Here is a 26,420-nt window from a genome sequence, read left to right on the forward strand (position 1 = left end):
ATTACAAAACAGGTTTCACTGAACAAAATAGCAATAAAACTCTGAAACTTTCTGTATCTCGACTGTTCGATCATCAGGTCTGAGATTGAATCATTATAGAAATGTAACAACAGCAGTTGACCAGCAGATGTCGCCATGTTTGACTGAATGAGATGCTTTGATAACCTGATTTCTTAAATTCTGAACTTTTCCCACAATTTCCCCTGAAATTCTTAAAATTTTATTTATGTATTTATAATTCAATTTTAAGTGTATTTTGAGAGTAAAACAACATTACAAAGTCTAAACTGTCTGCCTGAGAAAATCCACATATATATACATTTATAACACATTTCCAAACATTCAAGTCATTCAGTAAAAGTCTGCTGATGACCAGTTCCTAAAAAATAAAGCTGACCACGACTTGAACAGGTCAGAGTTCACACACACACACACACACACACACACACGCACGCACGCACACACACACACGCATGCATGCACACACGCACGCACACATGCACACGCACATACACACATACGCACACACGCACATGCACACACACACACGCACACACATGCACACGCACATACACACACACACGCGCACACGCACACACACACACACACACAATCACACACACACACACACACACACACACACACACACCTACATTCCTACAGCAGGTTGAACCGGTGATACTGACTGAGCTCACTGGAAAAATTTCACAGTTAAAACACCTGATCAGTTTCCTGACAACTGCATGGTTCAGGTGAACAGCACATACCTGAAACCAATGCAGTTTAACTCTTTAACACAGAGCTATAAAATCCACAGGTCCTCATAAAGATAGAGTGACACACACTGAGGGGAACACACACCTACCTGGAGAGAATACATGTGACCCTTCAGCTTTTATGAGTGCAGGTGGATTTGAAGCAGGACGTCAACACGAGAAGCAGAAACACAGAACTGAACTTTACGTAATCAGGCACAAGATATTCACTGACCCAGGAACAGCAGAACAAATCGACAGGTAACCAGTCAGACAGGTGAACAGATCAACAGGTAACCAGACAGGTTAACAGGTGTTTTGCTTCAGTTCTGAGGAGTTCACAACACGGTAAGACAATGACCACGTTTGAGTTTCTGAAACATTTGGCTGATGTGAAATCAGCTTCTTCTTCTGTGGGTTTGAATGAGAAACTTTCATTTTCTTCTTCTGTGGGTTTGAATGAGAAACTTTCATTTTCTTCTTCTGTGGGTTTGAATGAGAAACTTTCATTTTCTTCTTCTGTGGGTTTGAATGAGAAACTTTCATTTTCTTCTTCTGTGGGTTTAAATGAGAAACTTTCATTTTCTTCTTCTGTGGGTTTAAATGAGAAACTTTCATTTTCTTCTTCTGTGGGTTTGAATGAGAAACTTTCATTTTCTTCTTCTGTGGGTTTAAATGAGAAGCTGCGAGTTTCTTCTGTGTGATGTTTTGGAGATTAAGAATCATGAAGTTCTTGTTTAACACTCTTTAATGTCAAAGTTGTTCAGTTTATTGGATTCAATCTTTGTGTTGAATTTTACATTTCTAACATTGGTGTAATGTAATCAACATACTGTATTTAAGAATATTACCATTTTCTTTCATTTGATTTATATGTCTGAATATGAAGATCAGATGTGTTTTTGGTGAAAGTGAGAATTCATTGAATCGACTAAAACACTTCAAACCTCCAGATAAACTGCAGTAACTGTTGATGTCGTATCGGGACGCTGTCGCGTGTTCGTTCATGACTCATACCTTGATTTCTTTGTCAGTGTACCAGATAAAGAGATTTTTAAGATTGAAAGTTTTCATATTTTGACCACATATCCAGCATTTTGCCTTTGAGCACTAGATCAATGATCAGCAATGATGATACTGAAAAATACTGAATGTGACTGAAACTTGGACAATTGTTTTAAAACATAAACATTATCAGATTTGGTTTGGATTTGATGAGACACCACTGGAGGACAAACTGGATGAGCAGAGGACAGTTTTTTTTTAATGAGCTGGATTCTGAGACTCTGATGTTAATCAGTGAGTCAGAATCCAGAGACTTGTTTAGGAAAGATCTGGTTTTGGTCTAGAGTTCAGTTCCGTGCGTTACTTTAGTTTTTCACATTTTTCCCAAAAAACATGAACGAAGAGAACCGATGTACTGAAGCAGATTCAGCTCAGTTCCACCTCTGGTGAACACTAACAAACACTGAGGCAGTTAGTAGTAGTTCTCAGTAGAAATAGAATGTCAAAATACATGAATCCATTATCTATCACACTTATCCTTTGAGGGTTGTTCAACATGCAGAAAACATTACATTCAGTCATGACTCCAAACAGTTTTCAGCCATCAGACTGAAGCAGATCATCAGGGTGTCTGACTGCTTCTCCTGTCAGGTGATTTAATTGGTCAGAAGAGCTGATTTGTCACTGCAGCTAACATCAGTGATTGGTGAATTAAACAGACACAGTGATGCTGGATTAGCAGAGGAAAATGTTAATCAATTACAGCTTTCAGTCCATGTGCCATCTGTTGCTACGAGACAATGCTTAGTAATCTGTTTTGTCCTCCAGATGACTACTCCTGCACCACCTCCTGTCCCGAAGCCTCGATCTCGTTACATGAGGGACAGTCTGAGCTCCGCCTCCTCTTTGGACAGGTGATATCATCTTTAAATCTACTGAAGAAACCTTTAAATATACAGAAAACACATTTAAAAAAGATCCTCTTTTAATCGGCACCAGGGAAAGGGTTAGGGCTGCAGTAGCAAAGGTGATTGTGTAATAGTACGAAGCATATGGAAAAGCAAGGTGAAGGTGTTGAAGTCCTTGGTCTTTGGAGCCTTTGGCTTTGGCACCACACCCATTGTTTTCCAGCACTGGAGCACTCTCCCCAGTTTTAGGCTCAGGTTGAAAATGTCTCCAAATATCTCGAACAAATGGTCTGCACAGGACTTGGGGAGCCTTGAGCTGGAGGTGGTGATTGGAGGGTGGGGGGGTACATTGAACAGGAAATGCAGCGGATGTACAGGGTGGCTGTGACCTGGATGTCGTGGGAAAGGGGGGGTATAGGTGAGGGTCAGGCAGTATTCAGGAGCTTCAGATGATGGGGGTGGCAGCACGGAGCACTGCATGGGGAGGGACAGATGACTGATCAAATATACTGAAGACCCCTCCAGACTCCACTGATCCTCTGTCGTCCTCATGTAGCTGTTTGACTCCCTGATTCTCCTCCTCAGCTCCTCTTTGTTTCATGACCTGAAGACTCTTTTTTCCTTGAGGACAGTCTTTATGTCAAGAGTAGTCCAGGGTTTATTTGAAAAACAGCGTACAGTCCTGGTGGGTATGACATTCTCCACACAGAATTTAGAGTGTGTTACACAGCCAGTGCCCTCCCCATGAGCATCACAAAGTCCTTCCTGCACAGCTGCATGAAAACAGTCCTTCAAAGCCTTGCTGGACCATCTTTTCACTGTGTGAGTGGCAGCTGGTTGCCTGAACCACAGGTCTGTCCACAGACAGGAGCTTCTGCAGGCTGTGATCAGATCCTCACAGGGGAGGAGGAGGTGATCAGTTATATGCCTCCTTGGTTATGAATAAATTCAGTATTTTAAAAGTATTTTTGAAACATATTGCGAGGATGTGGGCGGAGTGGAGGGCAGAGGTGATTAAAGAAGGAGGGCATGGAGGTGTTTGTGTCTGCAGACTGTTTGTGCCTGAGTGGATGACATCGCAGGCAGTGTCGGTGTTTGAAGAGGGGGGAATATACATCGCCATCGCAATCACATGGGAGAATTCCCTCAGGAGATAGTATGGCCTCACTCTAACAGCTAACAGCTCAAAGTCCTCACTGCAGAGTTGTTCTTTAATTGTGGTGTGTCCAGAGTTACACAATCTATCATTAACAAACACTGCAGTCCTCCTGTTACCTTTGTCCTGTCCGCACATATCATCTGAAAACCATCCAACAAAGCCTTCGCATCTGGAGTTAGCGCAGTTAGCCGTGTCTCAGAGAATGGCACGATGCTACACTCCTGGCATTCCCTCTGGCATTGAGTCAGCACTGCGAGGCAAAGGCAATGTGTCCATGGTACGACGAGTTAGAAAAAACTCTAAAGTGTTAAAAAATGCACTTAGTTCAAGAAACAAAGAGAAAGTTCAATGGGGAGAGAGAGCTGCTTCAACAGGCTGCCACTTTTGTAGTGCCATCTTGAAAAAATGTACACAACAAATCTTTAAATTACCAGACCAAACCTTTAAATCTGTAGAATTAACCTCTATATATGAAAAACAACCCTTTAAATCTGCAAAGCAATCCTTCTGATCTATGCAACAAAACTCTAAATTTGCACATGCGTGTTTAGACTTGATTACCAGATAAAAACCAAAAACAAACTGAAAGAATGAATGTTTGTGTTTCAGAAATGTGATTGGTGAAAATCTGAATCCAGTTCTATCTGACGGAGATCACCTGAGCACAGGTACACACATGCACACACACATTATTTAACCTCTGACAGAATTTTGCTGACATGTTAGCTGACTTTGATGAGGAGTTCTGATTGGACGAGAAACATGTGACATCAGCAGGAACTTTCCACCTGTCACTGCTGACGTCATCAGCAGCTGATTTCATCAACCGTCATAACAGACATTTTTTGTATCACAGACAGAAACACTTCAAACAGGTTCGACGGAAAGTAACTGAATTCAGAGTAAAGCAGTCACGGCACAGTGAGTCAGACGTTCTGTCTCCTACACATTTAATCATTTTGATCATAGTTTCAACATGGCTGAAGTTTGGTTTTACTCCAGGTGATTCTCGTGTATTCCACTGCGGCATTCACGCTCATCACATTTTAAATGACTCATATCGAGCTTTTCTCATACAGCTCTAATCACAGCAGCCTGACTGACTGACGTGTGACTCTCTGCTGACGTTTTGCTGCATGTTTTCAGTCTGAACTGTCGAACCGGTTTGTTCCAGCAGACTGGTGATTATCTCAAACCAGTTTGTCTTCTGGTTGATAATGATATAATCTCAGGTGAATGTAAAGACTTTAAACATCACATCACAAACATGACACACAGCTGCTTTAACACATCCAGTGTCAATAGAGAGAGTCCTTCGCAGTCTGTGTCGATGATTACGCTGACATGAGTCCACATCCACGTGTCTGTAGTGTCTCCACGGTCATAGGTTTCCACAGAAGTCTGGACTGTAAAAATCTTCTTATCAAGGCTTTTTGTCTGTAATGTCAGTCCCTCTACTCTCCTAAAACAAGTAAACACATACACTTTTTTTTACCTAGGAAGCCACATTGAGATTAAAACCTCTTTTACAAGTGAGGCCATGCGAGGTGCGAAGGAGCGCAGCGCCTTGATCTGAAAGAGGACTGCATGTCATTTAACTGTGTGAATCTTCATGTGATTTCAGTGGGGTGACGACAATGATTATTCACCTCAGACTGGTCACCAGCTTTAAATAGAAGTGTGGCATAAACTTCCTTCCTGCAGTGTCTGCAACCTGATGAAGACCAACTGACATGTTGAAATGTGGGTGATGGGCTCTGTTATGACCAGTGCAGCAGCTTTTAGCTGGTGGGCCTGGGTGCCTTTTTGGGGTTATTTCGAGTATTTGATAATATTTAAGTAAGATTAATTAAGATTAATTAAGATAGAAGTATTTATTTCTAAACAGTCTACTGGGATTGAGGGACTGCTGATCAAAAATAAGACCTGCCCTCTCAAAATGACCCTTAAAGGCATTTAGCACATCACGTTTGTCTGTGATGGAAACATTTCCAATTTTCTGTTCAATTTTTCAATTCAATTCCATTCAATTTTATTTGTATAGCGCCAAATCACAACAGAAGTTGTCTCAGGACACTTTCCATATAGAGCTGCTACAGACCAAACTCTTTATCTACAGAGAACCAACAATTCCCTCATGAGCAGCACTTGGCGACAGCGGCGAGGAAAAACTTCCTTTAACAGGCAGAAACCTCAGACTGAACCAGACTCTGGGTGGGCGGCCATCTGCCTCCACCGGCTGGGTGAGAGAGGAAGAGCAAGAGAGGGATGTAATAACAGCAGTAGCAGTTGCAGTGGATGTCAGGCAGGGCCAAGGCAGGAGACGCAGCTGAAATCCACAATCCAGATTCAGACACTGTCCATGGGAACCTGCAAGACGACAAAGCACAGAGACTCCGGGGAAGGAGCTAAGTTAGTAAGACGCTGTGGTAGGACATGAGAGCGTGCGGATGGAGAGGGACAGAAGGACAGAGGAGCTCGGTGTATCTTTGGAGGTCCCCCGACAGTCTAATCCTATAGCAGCATAACTAGGGGCTGGTCCAGGACCAGCCTGAGCCAGCCCTAACTATAAGCTTTATCAAAAAGGAAAGTTTTAAGACGACTCTTAAATGTAGAGACAGTGTCTGCCTCCCGGACAAAGACTGAAGATGGTTCCACAGGAGAGGAGCTTGATAGCTAAATGCTCTGACTCCTGTTCTGCTTTTTGAGACTTTAGGAACCATAAGTAGAAATGCATTCTGGGAACGCAGTGTTGGAGTAGGGCAATAAGGTACTATGAGCTCTTTAAGATAAGAAGGTGCCTGACCATTTATGGCTTTGTAAGTAAGGAGGAGAATTTTAAACTCTATTCTAAACTTTACAGGGAGCCAGTGCAGAGCGGCGAGTATTGGAGAAATATGATCTCGCTTCCTGGTTTTTGTCAGAACACGTGCTGCAGCGTTCTGGAGCAACAAAGAAAATCAGAAACGTCTTCCTCACAAGGAACCATTGTGTATTTCTCGAGGGGATAAATTAAACAAGTCCTTCGGAAAACCAAGGATTGTCTCTGTTCTTGTCAACAGTAGGAATGAGTGCAGTTCAATCCCAGTTTGACTTGTTTGAATGAAAATAAGATGTTTAGGAGTCATCATGGAAAAAAACTCATTTGAATCCTCAAGGATTAAAGTTAAACTTTTATTGAGTAAAACCTGACCCGAATGGTGAGTTTGACAACAGAGGAACTGTAGCTGGTTGCAGAGATGTTTGTTTGATTGACAGGTAACATGATGTCACTGTGTCCTCCTCCTCAGGTGAAGATGCTCCTCCTCTTCCTCCTCTCCATGGGTCTGACAATGGTGTCATGATCCCGACTCTGGCCAGCGTCACTGACATCATCACCACCAACATCCCATCTTTGGCTGGAGTCGCTGCCTCCATCGGTGGCTTGGCCCCGACTGCACCTACCCCACCGGCTCCCTCAGCCCCCCCTTCAATAGACAGCATGGCTAACAACATCGCTGCTCACATACCTAGCTTGGCAGGAGCTGCTAGCACTGTGGCTAACCCAGCTACTTCTAACACCTCTGCCTCCACCACCACACCTGTATCTGCTGCTAACACAGGAGCTGTTAGCTTAGATAGCATTGTTAGCTCGTTAGCTAACATACCCAGTTTAGCAGGCATTGTTAGCGGTGTGGCTAACCCTGCTGTAAGGTCCATGACAACCCCAGGCAGCCCGTCAGCCCAGCCCTCCTCACTGCAGAGGATCGGAGACACTCACACAGGTACAACACTCAGTCAATCCTTCAATCAGCTGATCAGTCTGAACAGAGGCCAGCAAATGATTTTGTCTGGCTTTGTTTATCTCATGTTTGTCAGGTTTAAGGGTGCTCCTTGCAGCAGATTAGCAGTTAAACCAGGTTTATTTCAGTAAGGCAGGCTCATTTAAAGTAAACGGGGTTAAACCAGTGCCGTTTTCAAGCTTTCATTTGTTCAAGGGACGGCATGTCAATGTTAACGGTCTCAAACAAAATCAAAAGAGCTGAAAAAAATACAAACAGCAACCCAATGAATAATATTTGAATTCGGAAATATACACAGACTTCATGTGAGGATACACAACTCAACACCCACTGCTGTCTATAAAACCAGTGCCATCAGAAGCATCATACAGTTTCATCCAGTCTTCCAGCTGTCTGTCAGTACTGATGAACTGTGAAGTTAAACTGCAGCTCAGATCACATCAATACTGTCAAATTAAAATGCAGAGCTCAGACTTCTGTCAGTCTGCAGGATCTCAGTCCACATATAGTACATTGAGTGGAAAAATATATTCATTCCTCTTTTAAGTCTTTTAAGCACGTCTGTGAAGTACTCAGCACTACTGTAAGTACTCAGAATAAGTAAGTAAGTAGAGTTCTTAGTGTGCATCAGTTAAAGCATCTGGACTTGCTTTACGTCCTACATGTTCCCTCTTTCTTCCTGGCACACAGTAAATCTGGAACATGTAGAAACCCAGCAGGAGGACTTATTGGTGCCTGAGAAAAGATGAGACTGAGTTCTGGATTTAATACAGGCTTGTAGTACACAGTCAGTGCTCAACTGGCAGCAGGTAGGGGGGCTCTAATGGGGGGCCCAAATGTTTTGCTCTGTAAATATTTCCCTCTGACAAACATCTCAGCAGACCTGCTTAGAGAACGGTCTTATGGGTAACCAGAGGTTTACTAATCTCAAATCATGCACAGACTGATCGATTCAGCTCACTGGGAGGAGCATTTGAAATGGACACAGAAACAGCTCTCTGATCTGTTTTCAACTGTTTCAGAAGATTCACACACTCATGGCTCTACAGGTCCAATAAACAGAGTCTGCTTCCTGATTGGCTGAAAAAAGTTTTCTGTGTTTGTGTGTCCAGATGTTGGGGCATTGTCACAGCTGGTGATGTCAACATTAGACCAGAATGCAGGAGTCACATTACCTCCGCTGGAGGATTCTGCTGAGGCAACGGAGGAAGGTACTGAAGGAGTTTAAACCTGCTGTCTCTTCAGTCGCTCTCATCCTGGGTTTGACACTCCTGCCAGTCTGATTCTCTGTGTTTGTTCCGGTCCCAGTTTTAAGCCCGTCTCCACACACCATCAAAGGAGAGACCCCGTACGGCACCGTGTTGGCTTGTTGGGCGAGTCAAGAGGAAGCTGACACTGACTCATCCAATGAGGAGGAAGATACAGAAGCTAGCTCCGTCCCCTCTGGCGGTGATGGACCAATGGAAGGAGATCTTGTTTCTAACCTGTCTTCAAATACCAAGTATGTATACAGTACAATACAGTACTATACTGTACTAATAACTACTAGCACTACTAAAAATAGTAATGCTAAGACTGCATCCTCCACTGCTGCTAACACAGCTCTGATGTGATGATGTTTTTCAGCATTCTGTTGAATCCTTCTAGTCGTCTGATCCCTACCCGGCCAGCCCCACCCCGCCCTCCTCCTCCTGGCCAATCAGGAAAGCTTTTGAAACAGAAGACTCCGAGGTACACGTGCACACACAGACACACGTCTTTGGCAGTCTGTATTCTTGTCTGTTCTTGTGAAACGTCATCAGTCACATTCAACGTCCAGATCTAAAAAGAACACACTAAACAGTCTGAAGTTCTTCCTCTGTCCTTTTTACCCAACATGCTCTGGGATTTTACTTGTGTTTGGACTGCACCGTCCCACAAACAGTGGTGAGCTGTGAGGTCATTTCAGCACCGTGAACGCACTTCCAGCAGCATCATGTGATCCACGCTGGCCCAAAACACATTTTTACACACACATCATCCACAAGAGCTAATAATGAAATCCCAATCATGTGTGAGAGGAGCTAACAGGAAGTCAGTTGGCTTGCTACAGGACGTCTCTACTGAGCATGCTCTATGGGCCCAAAACACAAAAGAATGATGAAGTCAAGAGAGGCTTTTCAGCATCTGCATCCCAGTGAGCAGCTTTCACATGAATGAATGGAGCACCATCTCTGAACACAATATCTAGTTCTCATTAAAACATTTGTGATGGACTGGGGGTACTGGGAGGTTTCCAGCTTACACTTGTCATAGTGTCCCAAAATTTACTTATAGACAAGAAGTTAACCATTTAGATTTTGGATTAGTTGTAGATTTGTCAAACTCAAATTTGTTCTGATGTCTGGAGATGTGAAAAGCTACTAGCCAGTGAGAGCTTTGAGCCAGCATCCATGGTCATCATCCCATCGAGAACAACATGATAGCAGATTATCACATCATGAACAGTGGCACGGTGGTAACACTGTCGCCTCACAGCTAGAAGGTCCCGGGTTCAATTCCCACCTGGGGCGCTGTGGGTGCCAGGGGCATGTCCTCCACCACGCCACTGATGCCTGCTGCTCGAGGAAAAGGGCCTTTCTGTGTGGAGTTTGCATGTTCTCCCTGTGTTCACCTGGGGTAAAAATACCCCCACTAAAAAAATACCCCCACATGCAAGAAGATCACCACCTGACCAACGGTGACAAGAAGGCACCGCTGTCGGCTGGCAGCCCACCGCTCCTGGTCTGCCACAGAGGGAGGTCGACCAGGATGGGTTAAATGTGGAGAAAGACTTTCACTTACGCATGGCGTGTGCAGTTCTTCTCTGTAACTCTGCATTTCCTGTGTGTGATCAATAAAAGGATTCTTCTTCTTCTCTTCTTAAAAGGATTTGTTAGCCAATGATCTGATATTACAGGAGATCATTTCAGCTGTAGGGATTCTGTGACGGGAGAAGAGACTGACTGTGGTTGAACACTGACAGATTTCAGATTAATGACACAGGAAGCAGAGGGTCTGTGATTGGCACAATGTGTTTGACTGTTGAAGATCATTGGTATGCTAAAGGAAGGTATGGGGTCTGTCTCATTTCTGATAGACACTTGCGTGTTGATGTCTGGGGTTATTGTTGTTTAATAGTTCACCAATTTGACTGAGCTTCAGTGGAGCAGTTTTAACTAACTCTTTGATTGGCGATTGTTGTGGAAGTTGGATCCCTGGAGAATGTGATGAAGAGGGGGACAAGGGCCATTGGGCCCCTGACTGGGACAGAGATGTCCTCTGGATGCCTTGTGTAATGTGAAGCAGAGGGTCTGGTGAAGCTTCCTGCCTGTGCAGGCTGACCTTGGCACTCATCTCTGTATTCTTGTTTTGGTACAGCATGGCAGTCAGATCTGTGCCAGGATGCTCAACAGCCGATATGATCCTGTGTATAAAAGTCTGTCCGTTTCAGCACCTTGTACAGAGGCTGCTACAGAGTCGATGAATTACGCACATATTTGATATATATCTCACATATTTGATGCAGTTCTTAGTCGGTTGCTCACAGTCGATGCAGCTCACAGATGTTGCCATGTTGTCTCCGTCCTGAGTCCAGGGATCCAGTCACAGACACAGCTGTTTGGAGGTCATGCTTGCACGGTACTGAGAAATACTGATTGATAAACGTATGCTGATAACCGCCTGTTTCTGTCGTTAATTTAAGCATCCAGGATCCACGTTCCAGCAAGTAGGATGACCGTCTGCTCTGTAAGGGGCACAAAGTGAACAAGTTCAGTTGACTCTTCGGATACTCTGTATTCCTTCAGTCTGTTATAGTGTGTTTGTCCTGCAGAGCGGCGACCATCCGAGTGTCCAGGAAGAAGACGGGCAGTGGGAGTTCAGCTCCACAGAGTGCCGTGGTCCGTTCCGGCTGGCTGGACGTCTGGAAGGGCTTCAGGTAACATTGCCTTCATTATCATCATCATCATCATCATCGTCATCATCATGGATGGATGGATGATAGCGGCACAGACGAACAGACATGTTTTCTTTCTGTGGCAGGCACAACGTTTTGTGGGCGACATTGGATGGACAGCTGATGTCTCTGTGGAAAAAACGCACAGTAAGTCTGTGTCTCTCTACCCGTCTCTGTCCATATACCTATCATATATACCTACCTACCTATACCTGCCTGCCTGCCTGCCTGTCTGCCTGTCTGCCTGCCTGCCTGCCTGCCTGCCTGCCTGCCTGCCTGCCTGCCTGCCTGCCTGCCTGTCTGCCTGCCTGCCTGCCTGCCTGCCTGTCTGCCTGCCTGCCTGCCTGCCTGCCTGCCTGCCTGCCTGCCTGTCTGCCTGCCTGCCTGTCTGCCTGCCTGCCTGCCTGCCTGCCTGCCTGCCTGCCTGTCTGCCTGCCTGCCTGTCTGCCTGCCTGCCTGCCTGTCTGTCTGTCTGTCTGTCTGTCTGTCAGTACAGTGATGGGTGTGTTTGTTGATCAGGACCGGTTCAGTGAGGTGCTGTTTCATGTCTCCAGTATCACCAACGTGAAGAAACAGGACAAAAGAAGATTTTCAGTTTACTTCAGGAAAAAACATTATGACTTCATGGCTCATAATGATGGTAAGACCTGCTGTACTCTCCTGGACTCGACTGTACTTTACTGTCTCTGAACTCAGTTCTCCATATAATGTCCCTCCAGTGTCTCTCCTGTTTCCTCTTGTCTACGTTAATGAGGCAGATTCATGAAACCCACATTTTTGACTCAAGCAGAAGCACTTAGCACACGCATCACTGCACACCGCCCAAACCAAATTTACATCTATTTGTGGCATCATGCTCTGCCTGAACACACATTACTGGACTCCACTCCGTGCTAATGGAGACTCGTTACCCTTCCTACTATTTGTGGTGAGAGAGTGTGTGTGTGTGTGTGTGTGTGTGTGTGTGTGTGTGTGTGTGTGTGTGTGTGTGTGTGTGTGTAGTTCAGGGTGTGTGTTAGTACATATGAAGGATGGGAGAGTTTTTAATGTTTTTCTGTCTTTTTTATATTGTTTTTAACTCTTGTAAAGCACTTTGTGTTGCATTTCATTGTGTATGAAAAGTGCTATATAAATAAAGATTGATTGATTGATTGATTGATTGATTGATTGATTGATTGATTGATTGACTAGCAAACTCCATGGCACATGAATTTACTTCTCAGGTATTCAGCTGCATCAGGCTGATTGTGCTCTGCTATTGGAGAGATTTTCTAATTGGTTCGATAAGCCACAGGTATCCTGTGCAGGGATGCTAGCATCAGTGGGATGTGGTGTTGTTTCTTGTCAGGAGTTCAGTCAACAGATGGTGAAGGTTGAAACTGTGTCTAATACGGCGCTATCTGATGATTCTTCTTCATGGGTTTTTTATTTCTAAGAGGTTCATGATGGCTGGGTCACATCCCTGCTGGCATCTCGAGGCCAGCCTAGCCCCACCCCCCCAGAACTTCACGGACAAATCACCATCAAGGAGCCACGGAGCCGGGCCTATGCCGCTGTCTGGGGTCACGACCTGTGGATCTATCCCAACAAGGAGGGTTTCCAGCTTGGCATTGCCTCCTTCTCTGTCCCCCTGAATGTGGCCACGGTCAAATCGACAGGAAAACACTCATTTACACTCATCACTCCATACAGGAGCTTCAAGTACACACCTGTCTGTCTGTCTGTCTGTCTGTCTGTCTGTCTGTCTGTCTTCACGTCTGTCTGTCTGTCTGTCTTCACGTCTGTCTGTCTGTCTGTCTGTCTGTCTGTCTGTCTGTCTGCCTGTCTGTCTTCACGTCTGTCTGTCTGTCTGTCTTCACGTCTGTCTGTCTGTCTGTCTGTCTGTCTGTCTGTCTGTCTGTCTGTCTGTCTTCACGTCTGTCTGACTGACCACCTGTCTGTCTTAACCTCTGTCTGTCTGTCCGTCCGTCTGTTTCTGTCCTTCATTGAAGTGATGTTGTCCTCACATTCTTTCATTTGTCTTCTTTCCTCTTTTCACCTTTTTGGCTCTGTCCCCTGTATCTTTGTGGCCCCACCCCTTGCCTTCAGCCTGTCTGTTGATTCGTCAAAGGATCTGTCTGTTTGGTTGGACAGCCTGTCCTCATCCATTCGCAGCGCTCTGTCTTGCAGCCAGGTGGCGCTGCGTCTATGGGAAAACCCTGACAATAAAGTGTGTGGCGACTGTGGTTCGGCAAACCCCGAGTGGGCATCGGTCAACCTGCTGCTGGTCATCTGTCAGGCCTGTGCAGGTAACAGAGGAGTGAAAATGTAACCAGTAATGTAAGGTACAGAACAGGCCTCCACATAGACAGTAACACTGCAAAGTAACTTATTACTTCAAATGAAAATAACTACTGCTACTGCCTGTCTGTCTGTCTGTCTGTCTGTCTGTCTGTCTGTCTGTCTGTCTGTCTGCCTGCCTGCCTGCCTGCCTGTCTGTCTGTCTGTCTGTCTGTCTGTCTGTCTGCCTGCCTGCCTGCCTGCCTGCCTGCCTGCCTGTCTGTCTGTCTGTCTGTCTGTCTGTCTGTCTGTCTGTCTGCCTGCCTGCCTGCCTGCCTGTCTGTCTGTCTGTCTGTCCATCTGTCTGTCTGCCTGCCTGTCTGTCTGTCTGTCTGTCTGTCTGTCTGTCTGTCTGTCTGTCTGTCTGTCTGCCTGTCTGTCCATCCTTCTGTCTGTCTGTCCATCTGTCTGTCTGCCTGTCTGCCTGTCTGTCTGTCTGTCTGTCTGTCTGTCTGTCTGTCTGTCTGTCTGTCTGTCTGTCTGTCCATCTGTCCGTCTGTCTGCCTGCCTGTCTGTCCATCTGTCTGTCTGTCCATCTGCCTGTCCATCTGTCTGTCCATCTATCTGCCTGTCTGCCTGTCTGCCTGTCTGCCTGCCTGTCTGTCTGTCTGGCATCCATCATCATCATGTCTGCCATTAAAATGGAAATCTGGGCTTTAAATGTCGAGTGGTACCTGAATGCATCACAAAAATCTGGGTTAAAGGAGGCGGATCTTAAATTGTGACACGCAAATAAGGTGTAAAACTGAAAAATAAGTGGCCTTGAATTAGTCCTTGAGGAACTCCAGACGACAAATGGGCTTTTTGAGATGAGCAGTCATCTAAACCACCTGCAGACAGGTACCCGATACTCCTGTGAAGGCAGGACAACCAAACCTGATTGTTCTCTCAAAGATAAACGTGGACGTGTGGAGTGCTAATGAGCAGGTCTGTTGAAAGGAAGAACGCTAACAGTGTCTGTTTTCAGGTCAGCATCGAGCTCTGGGTAGCAACCTGTCGAAGGTACGCAGTCTGAAGATGGACAACAAGGTCTGGACTGAACCGCTGATTCAGGTGAGGAGGAACTGAACCACTGACACTTGTGAGAGAGGACGGACTGACCCGCTCATCCATGACCTTTAACCTTGTCTGCTCCCAGCTGTTTGTGAGTTACGGTAACCGGCTGGCCAACCAGGTGTGGGCTGCGTCGGTGCCGGCAGGGGAGCAGCTGCGTCCGGAGTCTTCTGATGAGGAGAGGTCCACGTTCATCCAGGATAAGTACAGCAGGGGGCGCTACAGACGAGTCCACGCTCTGGCCCCCTCGCACACTCTGATGGATCAGGTCTGACTCGCCTTCACTCATATACAAAGCGTGTGTACACGACACGTTCATCACATATGTGCATACTTATCACGTGTAGCTCAGACTGTAGAAAACACATCAGCTTTCACACACAAGCTAAATGCTGACGTGTGCGATATGAACACATTAATACTAACATCAATTAGACATCCATTCATCCAGAATACAGATCGAAGGTTTGTTTCAAATGATTGATGTCTAAATGAAGAACATGAAAGACTGTGTTTACCTCCATATCTTCAGTGACAACATCATTTTCTGTTCAGATGTTCTGTAAAACCAATGAGAACCCAGGACTGTCCGTCCTCCCTGAACAATAAATGATGTATTTATACTTCATATTGTACACAGCTTTAATAATGTAAAGAAATTTTTTCATAACATGTACGAATATATTTGATACATAAATATATAAAGTTTTCTAGCAAGGTCTATCCTCAGTGACCACGACATTTAACACGGAAACACAACCACGTGAACAGACAATCACCTGTACAGGTGTGTGAGAGTGTGTGATGTGTGTGTTTCAGAGGCTGCGTCAGGTGGTTTGTGGAGTCGACATTGAGGAAACGATGTCTCTGATCTGCTCAGGAGCAAAGGTCTGATGGTTTTACAGCGTCTGTCTGTCTGTCTGTCTGTCTGTCTGTCTGTCTGTCTGTCTGTCTGTCTGTCTGTCTGTCTGTCTGTGTGTTTCTCATTGAATTCATTGCATCCTGTATGTGAGTGATGTTACCTGTGTGCAGGTGTGTCAGTCAGACCCTCAAAGCCCCTCCCCCATCTTGCTGGCTGAGAGGGCGGGTCAGGCTCTACAGACTGAGCTGCTGCGAGCCAACGAGTACACAGGTAATGCACAAGTAACACACACACACACACACACACACACACACACACACACACACACACACACACAGGTAACACAAACCTGGACTTTTTGATCTCACTGCAGTGATGTCCATGTGTACTCCGTTACACTGTGACATCACTGGTGGGTGTGGTCACTGACATTTATTTGCATCACATGGATGTGATTCTTTACTGAGGTCTGTTTTTTCTGTTTTTATTCAGAGGTCCCGCCTTACCTGCCACAGTCAGCCAGTAGAAGACCTGACTTTGCCCCCACAGGTAGGATGAATCACCTGGATGAATTTAGAATGAGCCAGCAAATACTGAAAAATACCAGAAATTTGAACAATTACCAACAAGTTTGTCAGAAAATGAACTTTACTGTTAAATGTTTTTATTCAGTCTTCATGAATCACATTTGAACCTGCTGCTTTTGAATTCATTCATTTTCTGAAATGTAGTCTTTTGAACCAAAAGGCCACCGTAGGCAAAACCTGATGTCATTCCATGCTTCTTTGACCCGCAGAGACGTCGTTTCCTCTCCTGTCACTGATCAAACCCTAAAAACTGTTTTTCAAAATATACATTTAGAAGTTTTTGAAATGAAAAATTTCCCTTCATGCCATCAATGTACCTCCTTTGCCTTCATGTGTGCAGGTCTAAGCAGTCCCCGCCTCTATCTCCGCCCACTCCTCCACCTGTAGCTTCAGCTCTCATCGAACACACAAACCTCATCAGCAGCTTTACTATCTGACAAACTGCTCTGAGGAACGTTTGCTGGAACAACTTCAGATCACTGAATCTGTCAAGTCAGCGTGAACCATCAGCTGACGTTCAGGCTAACGTTCAGGCTAACGCTCAGGCTAATATTCAGGCAAATGTTCAGGCTAACGTTCAGGCTAATATTCAGGCAAATGTTCAGGCTAACGTTCAGGCTAATATTCAGGCAAATGTTCAGGCTAACGTTCAGGCTAATATTCAGGCAAATGTTCAGGCTAACGTTCAGGCTAATATTCAGGCAAATGTTCAGGCTAACGTTCAGGCTAATATTCAGGCTAATGTTCAGGCTAACGCTCAGGCTAATATTCAGGCAAATGTTCAGGCTAACGCTCAGGCTAATATTCAGGCAAATGTTCAGGCTAACGTTCAGGCTAATATTCAGGCAAATGTTCAGGCTAACGTTCAGGCTAATATTCAGGCTAATATTCAGGCTAACGTTCAGGCTAATATTCAGGCTAATATTCAGGCTAACGCTCAGGCTAATATTCAGGCTAACGTTCAGGCTAATATTCAGGCTAATATTCAGGCTAACGCTCAGGCTAATATTCAGGCTAACGTTCAGGCAAACGCTCAGGCTAATATTCAGGCTAACCGCAGCTCAGAGGCGGAGACGCTCAGACATGGCGTTGACTGCTTATTATGGACACGTTAACGAGGTTAAAGGTCAGCTCTTCATCGGAGCGGATCTTTAAAGCTGATTAAATGTTTGTGTGTGTGCAGGTGAGGAAGAGGAGGAGCTTCATGGTAAACTGGAAGAAGATCGTTTTCTCTTCTCATTAGAAAACGACTCGGCAGCATGTGACGTCCTCGACCTGCGAGAGGTTCTGTCCGTCTTCCTCAAAGACGGGTAAATACTGCTGATACTCATACTGCTGATACTCATACTGCTGATACTAATACTGCTGATACTAATACTGCTGATACTACTACTACTCATACTGCTGATACTCATACTGCTGATACTAATACTGCTGATACTACTACTACTCATACTGCTGATACTCATGCTGCTGATACTCATACTGCTGATACTAATGCTGCTGATACTAATACTGCTGATACTAATACTACTCATACTGCTGATACTCATACTGCTGATACTCATACTGCTGATACTAATACTGCTGATACTAATACTGCTGATACTAATACTACTCATACTGCTGATACTCATACTGCTGATACTAATACTGCTGATACTACTACTACTCATACTGCTGATACTCATGCTGCTGATACTCATACTGCTGATACTAATACTGCTGATACTAATACTACTCATACTGCTGATACTCATACTGCTGATACTCATACTGCTGATACTAATACTGCTGATACTAATACTACTCATACTGCTGATACTCATGCTGCTGATACTACTACTGCTGTTACTCATGCTGCTGATACTCATACTACTCGTACTGCTGATACTCATACTGCTGATACTACTACTGCTGATACTACTACTGCTGATACTCATACTGCTGATACTACTACTGCTGATACTCATACTATTCATACTGCTGATACTCATACTGCTGATACTCATACTGCTGATACTAATACTACTCATACTGCTGATACTCATGCTGCTGATACTCATGCTGCTGATACTCATACTACTCGTACTGCTGATACTCATGCTGCTGATACTCATACTGCTGATACTCATACTGCTGATACTAATACTACTCATACTGCTGATACTCATGCTGCTGATACTCATGCTGCTGATACTCATACTACTCGTACTGCTGATACTCATACTGTTGATACTACTACTGCTGATACTACTACTGCTGATACTCATACTATTCATACTGCTGATACTCATACTACTCATACTGCTGATACTACTACTGCTGATACTCATACTACTCATACTGCTGATACTACTACTGCTGATACTCATACTACTCATACTGCTGATACTCATACTACTGATACTCGTACTGCTGATACTCATACTACTGATACTAATAGTACTCGTACTGCTGATACTCATACTGCTGATACTCATACTACTGATACTCGTACTGCTGATACTCATACTACTGATACTCGTACTGCTGATACTCATACTACTGATACTCGTACTGCTGATACTCATACTGCTGATACTCATACTGCTGATACTCATACTACTGATACTCATACTACTGATACTCGTACTGCTGATACTCATACTACTGATACTCGTACTGCTGATACTCATACTACTGATACTAATAGTACTTGTACTGCTGATACTCATACTACTGATACTCGTACTGCTGATACTCATACTGCTGATACTCATACTACTGATACTCGTACTGCTGATACTCATACTACTGATACTAATAGTACTTGTACTGCTGATACTCATACTACTGATACTCGTACTGCTGATACTCATACTGCTGATACTCATACTACTGATACTCATACTGCTGATACTCATACTACTGATACTCGTACTGCTGATACTCATACTGCTGATACTCATACTACTGATACTCGTACTGCTGATACTCATACTGCTGATACTCATACTACTGATACTCGTACTGCTGATACTCATACTACTGATACTAATAGTACTCGTACTGCCGATACTCGTACTGCTGATACTCATACTGCTGATACTAATAGTACTCGTACTGCTGATACTCGTACTGCTGATACTCATACTGCTGATACTAATAGTACTAGTACTGCTGATACTCATACTGCTGATACTCGTACTACTGATACTCGTACTGCTGATACTCATACTGCTGATACTCATACTGCTGATACTCGTACTACTGATACTCGTACTGCTGATACTCGTACTGCTGATACTCATACTACTGATACTCGTACTGCTGATACTCGTACTGCTGATACTCATACTACTGATACTCGTACTGCTGATACTCATACTACTGATACTCGTACTGCTGATACTCATACTGCTGATACTCATACTACTGATACTCGTACTGCTGATACTCATACTACTGATACTAATAGTACTCGTACTGCTGATACTCGTACTGCTGATACTCATACTGCTGATACTCATACTACTGATACTCGTACTGCTGATACTCATACTACTGATACTCGTACTGCTGATACTCATACTGCTGATACTCATACTGCTGATACTCATACTGCTGATACTCGTACTGCTGATACTCATACTACTGATACTCGTACTGCTGATACTCATACTGCTGATACTCATACTACTGATACTCGTACTGCTGATACTCGTACTGCTAATACTCATACTACTGATACTCGTACTGCTGATACTCATACTACTGATACTCGTACTGCTGATACTCATACTACTGATACTAATAGTACTCGTACTGCTGATACTCGTACTGCTGATACTCGTACTGCTGATACTCATACTACTGATACTCGTACTGCTGATACTCATACTACTGATACTAATAGTACTTGTACTGCTGATACTCATACTACTGATACTCATACTGCTGATACTCATACTACTGATACTCGTACTGCTGATACTCATACTGCTGATACTCATACTACTGATACTCGTACTGCTGATACTCATACTGCTGATACTCATACTACTGATACTCGTACTGCTGATACTCATACTACTGATACTAATAGTACTCGTACTGCTGATACTCGTACTGCTGATACTCATACTGCTGATACTAATAGTACTCGTACTGCTGATACTCGTACTGCTGATACTCATACTGCTGATACTAATAGTACTAGTACTGCTGATACTCATACTGCTGATACTCGTACTACTGATACTCGTACTGCTGATACTCATACTACTGGTACTCATACTGCTGATACTCGTACTGCTGATACTCATACTACTGATACTCGTACTGCTGATACTCATACTGCTGATACTCATACTGCTGATACTCGTACTGCTGATACTCATACTACTGATACTCGTACTGCTGATACTCATACTGCTGATACTCATACTACTGATACTCGTACTGCTGATACTCGTACTGCTGATACTCGTACTACTGATACTCGTACTGCTGATACTCATACTGCTGATACTCATACTACTGATACTCGTACTGCTGATACTCGTACTGCTAATACTCATACTACTGATACTCGTACTGCTGATACTCATACTACTGATACTCGTACTGCTGATACTCATACTACTGATACTCGTACTGCTGATACTCATACTACTGATACTAATAGTACTCGTACTGCTGATACTCGTACTGCTGATACTCATACTACTGATACTCGTACTGCTGATACTCGTACTGCTGATACTCGTACTGCTGATACTAATAGTACTCGTACTGCTGATACTCGTACTGCTGATACTAATAGTACTCGTACTGCTGATACTCTCACTCCTGCTCATTTAAAGCTTTTCTTGTCCGTAACAGGACAAGATGGCGTTTCTAACGTGATGATTAAAAGCTCGACGGAGGCAGTTTATGTCGTTCAGGCTGATTCAGAGAAGCAAACAGACACTGAAGTGAACTAAAAATAGAACGTGTACTTTGAGGTAGTTTGATTTGTGGCCTGACCTTCAGGTTTGAAGTGTTTCGTGGAGGTGGTGTTGAACTGCGACATCAGCAGCAGCTCAGAGCGGCTGCAGGCCTGAGAGCTCAATAAACGTCACAGCTGCTTGAACTGATGAGCGCCCTCTCATGGAAAAGCCTCATCACTGCAAATTGGCACAAACTCCTTCAAAGGAGTGGAGTTCATTAGATTCCTTCCTGATACTACTGGTACTACTATCAGTCCCATTTCCACTTCCTGTTTTCCATGTGTTTGTGTGTTCTTAGACCAGCGCATGAGTTTGAGATGGTGACGTTGAACGATCAGCTGATCTGTGCTGCTGACAACCAGGATGAGCTGCTGAGTCACCTGGTTCATATACTGAAGGTAAACCTGTGTGTGTGTGTGGGGGGGGGGGGGACTCAGACTCAGATTTAGGCTCAGCTGAGAGGAGAGATGGGCGGGATGAAGTGGTGAGGCTCAGCTTTAGACTTCACCAGCCTTCATTTGGAAAACTACAGATTTCCACAGATCCTAAATGTCACAGTGTAAACAAATCTATGATAACTAAAATATTAATTCACCGTATTTCTTTTTGAGTATGTTTTCATCGTATTGATGCGGTTTGACTCAGCCAGGATAAGAACAGAGCTGTGGTGTGCTGCTGTGAGTCACAGGTGAGAGCTGGTTTCCATGAACCCACAGTGTGACGCTCTTCACCTGAGGCTCTCATGTGGACGTCACAGGATCTGTGAATCGCTGTGTGAAGCAGCTCAGGTGAATATCTACTGCTTTAAGAGCAGAGAGGGATTCATGCCCAGGTGTTTGTTCCATCACATCAGAAGAGAGAACTTTGAGGGCTCCTCACCAAAGTCCAGACGATAGAGGTCTGGATGCAGCCTCAGCAGTGACGGTCCAGCGTCTGTGCTCAGACTCTGTGCTCAGGTTATTTCAGGGCAGGTCCATTTCAGCACTGTGAGTACTCTTGTCATGACCGTAATATCAGTTCCGGTTCTGACTATAACCTGAGTCGTAGTTTTTCGTGTTACTTCTGTTGTACTTTCCAGTGTAACTTGTGCTCATGTTTCCAGGTGATTCTCCCAGGTGGGGTGTCCTATGCAGAGGTGGGCGGGGCTTCGGCTGTCAGCAAAGTGTTTGTCATTGAAGTGGGCGGGGCCTCGTGTAATTTCGACGCCTGGTTGTTGCTGTGGGAGGACGGTGTCAGTGTTCATCCCATCGACAAACAGACACAGCAGACTCTGAGGATGGAACTGAGCGCGCTCAGTCACCACGGTAACACTTTTTTTCTTCATTTCCCTCTGTCTCCATCTGCTGGAAGGTGTTGGAGCTGTTCTCTGTTCTCCTGATGAAGTTAAACTTTTGTTCCTCATCGGTTTCCTCTCTGACTCAGCTGACACCTGCTGAGGTTACCTGTATGGTGACCAGGTGTTTAAGGAACAAATCATCATGTGACCACACCAGCAAGCTTTTGATCGTTCCAGTTCTTTATTTCTTCTCCACTAATTTAATTAATTTAAAGTTCATTTTCTAAAGCAGGAAAAACAGATGAAAAAAAATTAACTGATCTTCTTTCAATAAATTTTGTTTTTCAGTGAAAATCTGTAAAAATTGAAGCCTGAAGGAACCTTCAGCTTTGCTCTTTCCTCCCAACTCAAATTGTATAAAGACAATCTGTATTCATGCTGTGAGAGAGTCCATGAAGTCAATCATTCTGATAAATACAGTAAATTAAAGCTGATGTCAGGAGGTGTCAGCTGACGAGCCTCCAGGCTCTTATACAATATTTGAAGCTCGAGAAGTGGTCGGACAGTCAGAAGTGGCTTTTAAAGAGGCCGATCTGAGTGACATGGACAGAGGACAGCGTCATTTGGAGACAGAAAGCAGCCATGTTTGTTCTGTGGCTGCGTTTACAGACGCAGATGTTTCTGTTACTGTGGAAAACAAAGGAAAGTTTGAACATCAAACATGGTTTGACTTTGTCCTTCAGAGATGAATACATCGGAAAACATCATCACCATGGCGACTGCAGACAGGTGTGCCACACACACACATGCACACACACACACACAAAACATTTATTTCCCCCTTCAGTCATCGATCTATTTGTTACAATTACAAATGAATCAGTTTACTTTACTTTTACTTTGACATTTCCTGACTTCTGATTGGCTGAACTTGTGAGGCTGTGCCTTTGGATGCAATATTTCTTGGCATCAAAATGCAGACCGCACACAAGAGTTGGACAGAAAAGGATGAATTAACAGTAAAGGTGAAGAAAGGTGCACTCGCAAGGAGTGAGATAAGAAACAAAGAAAAGCACAAGGCGGCCAGCAGGCACAGAGGACTACACTGGAGCTTATTGGTCAGCCTGAGCCTTCCACAAGTCCTCAGCCCTGATCAGGCTGAGACACAGACAGACACACCAGGGGACAAACAGGACCCTCGGACCAGACCAGATCCTCACGGAGCTCACCACGCCCTGTTTCTCTCCTCAGGAGAGCCTCGATCCGTTTCAAGGAGCAGAACAGCTGTCAGTCCTGGTTCAACTACTTGCAGAGAGCTCTGACCAATCAGAGAGCAGCTCCACATCAGTCTCTGTACCCTGTCGAGGACATGCTGTCGAGGGGTTCCGTTCCACCGGCCATCGAACGCTGCATCTCCCACATCACAACCTACGGTCAGTTTACGCCCTTCACCTCCACCACAGAGACAGAGCTGACAGGACAGCAGAGCATCATGGGAGAGTCTGCCTGAGTCTGTCTGTCTGTCTGTCTGTCCATCTGTCTGTCTGTCCATCTGTCTGTCTGACTGTCCATCTGTCTGACTGTCCATCTGTCTGTCCATCTGTCCATCTGTCCATCTGTCTGTCTGACTGTCTGTCTCTCTCTTTCTCTCTCTCAGGTCTGAAGGTGGAGGGTGTGTACCGGCGCTGTGGTGTTGTTGTAAAAGTCAACCGATTGGTAGAGGCCCTGATGACATCACCTAGCTCCGCCCCTCTGGAAAATGACGAGCAGGGTGTTTTGGATGTTGGCTCCGCCCTCAAACAATATGTCCGCCAGCGTGAAAGTTTAATCCCTGAGAGAGGGCGACAGCAGTGGCTGCAGGCTGCAGGTTCGTCAGCCACATTCAGACTTCTGATGAAGGAAGAACATGAACTGCACAGCATCGTAGTACTACTGCAGTGCCACTGCAGTACTATTTGTGTACTCACTGTCGTAATAGATCATTTATAAGCAGCAGTGGAAGTATGTGGAGGAGCAGCAGTAGTAATATTGCAGTAGTTCTCCCTCTAAAACTATATTTTCTCTCAGTGATTTCAGATGAACGTTCCAGGTTTTCAGCCTACCGTCGGCTCCTACGACAACTTCCAGACGACAACCGAGCAACACTGAACGCACTGTTTGGACACTTCTACATGTAACACACACACACGCACACACACGCACGCACACACACACACACACACACACACACACACACACACACGCACACACACACACGCGCACACACACACACACACACATACGCACACACACGCGCACACACACGCACACACACGCACACACACACACACACACATACGCACACACACGCGCACACACACGCACACACACGCACACGCACGCACACACGCACACACACGCACGCACACACACACGCACACATGCGCACACACATGCACACACAGTACCACTCTTTGTTTAGTTGAGTTGAACTACACATTTATCACATGACACTGATGTTTTTTTACTAAACTAATTAAAGAGAAACTGAAGAATCTACAACTGAGCTTTGGCCACACTGTGAGCAAATATCACTCAAAGACATTTCATTTACATGAAACACCATTAACGTGACGTAATAAGATGTTTAAGTTTGAATCGTTAGTGTTTCCTACTCAGCCGAGTTTAGTTTGAGCTGAGTTTAGTTTAAGCTGAGTTTAGTTAAAGCTGAGTTTAGTTAGAGCTGAGTTTAGTTAAAGCTGAGTTTAGTTTGAGCTGAGTTTAGTTTAAGCTGACTTTAGTTTGAGCTGAGTTTAGTTAAAGCTGAGTTTAGTTTGAGCTGAGTTTAGTTTAAGCTGAGTTTAGTTAGAGCTGAGTTTAGTTTGAGCTGAGTTTAGTTTAAGCTGAGTTTAGTTTAAGCTGAGTTTAGTTAAATCTGAGTTTAGTTTGAGCTGAGTTTAGTTTGAGCTGAGTTTAGTTTAAGCTGAGTTTAGTTAGAGCTGAGTTTAGTTTGAGCTGAGTTTAGTTTAAGCTGAGTTTAGTTAAAGCTGAGTTTAGTTAGAGCTGAGTTTAGTTTAAGCTGACTTTAGTTTGAGCTGAGTTTAGTTAAAGCTGAGTTTAGTTTGAGCTGAGTTTAGTTGAATCTGAGTTTAGTTTAAGCTGAGTTTAGTTAAAGCTGAGTTTAGTTTGAGCTGAGTTTAGTTTAAGCTGACTTTAGTTTGAGCTGAGTTTAGTTAAAGCTGAGTTTAGTTTGAGCTGAGTTTAGTTTAAGCTGAGTTTAGTTAGAGCTGAGTTTAGTTTAAGCTGACTTTAGTTTGAGCTGAGTTTAGTTAAAGCTGAGTTTAGTTTGAGCTGAGTTTAGTTAAATCTGAGTTTAGTTTAAGCTGAGTTTAGTTAAAGCTGAGTTTAGTTTGAGCTGAGTTTGGTTTAAGATGAGTTTAGTTTAAGCTGAGTTTGGTTTAAGATGAGTTTAGTTTAAGCTGACTTTAGTTTGAGCTGAGTTTAGTTAAAGCTGAGTTTAGTTTGAGCTGAGTTTAGTTTAAGCTGAGTTTGGTTTAAGATGAGTTTAGTTTAAGCTGAGTTTAGTTTGAGCTGAGTTTAGTTTGAGCTGAGTTTGGTTTAAGATGAGTTTAGTTTGAGCTGAGTTTAGTTAAAGCTGAGTTTAGTTAAAGCTGAGTTTAGTTTGAGCTGAGTTTGGTTTGAGCTGAGTTTGGTTTAAGATGAGTTTAGTTTAAGCTGAGTTTAGTTTGAGCTGAGTTTAGTTTGAGCTGAGTTTGGTTTAAGATG

At 44.2% G+C, this 26,420-nt stretch overlaps 1 protein-coding gene across 1 annotated transcript in view; it reads left to right on the forward strand.

Annotated features, from left to right (window-relative positions):
* The first annotated feature begins 906 nt into the window (after positions 1–906).
* LOC139345239 (arf-GAP with Rho-GAP domain, ANK repeat and PH domain-containing protein 1) overlaps positions 907–26,420 on the forward strand; it is a 28,936-nt gene continuing 3,422 nt past the window's right edge. Inside the window, exons 1-24 of the mRNA XM_070983799.1 lie at positions 907–1,103; positions 2,589–2,674; positions 4,437–4,495; positions 7,118–7,591; positions 8,722–8,820; positions 8,918–9,110; positions 9,236–9,340; positions 11,463–11,567; positions 11,672–11,732; positions 12,105–12,225; positions 13,022–13,286; positions 13,674–13,873; positions 14,872–14,957; positions 15,043–15,225; positions 15,777–15,845; positions 15,990–16,089; positions 16,312–16,368; positions 17,590–17,716; positions 21,678–21,777; positions 22,482–22,683; positions 23,399–23,444; positions 23,907–24,088; positions 24,313–24,522; positions 24,723–24,828. Coding sequence (XP_070839900.1) covers positions 2,589–2,674; positions 4,437–4,495; positions 7,118–7,591; positions 8,722–8,820; positions 8,918–9,110; positions 9,236–9,340; positions 11,463–11,567; positions 11,672–11,732; positions 12,105–12,225; positions 13,022–13,286; positions 13,674–13,873; positions 14,872–14,957; positions 15,043–15,225; positions 15,777–15,845; positions 15,990–16,089; positions 16,312–16,368; positions 17,590–17,716; positions 21,678–21,777; positions 22,482–22,683; positions 23,399–23,444; positions 23,907–24,088; positions 24,313–24,522; positions 24,723–24,828 — 3,236 coding nt within the window. The 5' untranslated portion in view covers positions 907–1,103. The remainder of the gene's footprint in view (positions 1,104–2,588; positions 2,675–4,436; positions 4,496–7,117; positions 7,592–8,721; positions 8,821–8,917; positions 9,111–9,235; positions 9,341–11,462; positions 11,568–11,671; positions 11,733–12,104; positions 12,226–13,021; positions 13,287–13,673; positions 13,874–14,871; positions 14,958–15,042; positions 15,226–15,776; positions 15,846–15,989; positions 16,090–16,311; positions 16,369–17,589; positions 17,717–21,677; positions 21,778–22,481; positions 22,684–23,398; positions 23,445–23,906; positions 24,089–24,312; positions 24,523–24,722; positions 24,829–26,420) is intronic.

This window comes from Chaetodon trifascialis, chromosome 16, assembly GCF_039877785.1.
Source record: "Chaetodon trifascialis isolate fChaTrf1 chromosome 16, fChaTrf1.hap1, whole genome shotgun sequence".
Taxonomy (NCBI): Eukaryota; Metazoa; Chordata; class Actinopteri; order Chaetodontiformes; family Chaetodontidae; genus Chaetodon; species Chaetodon trifascialis.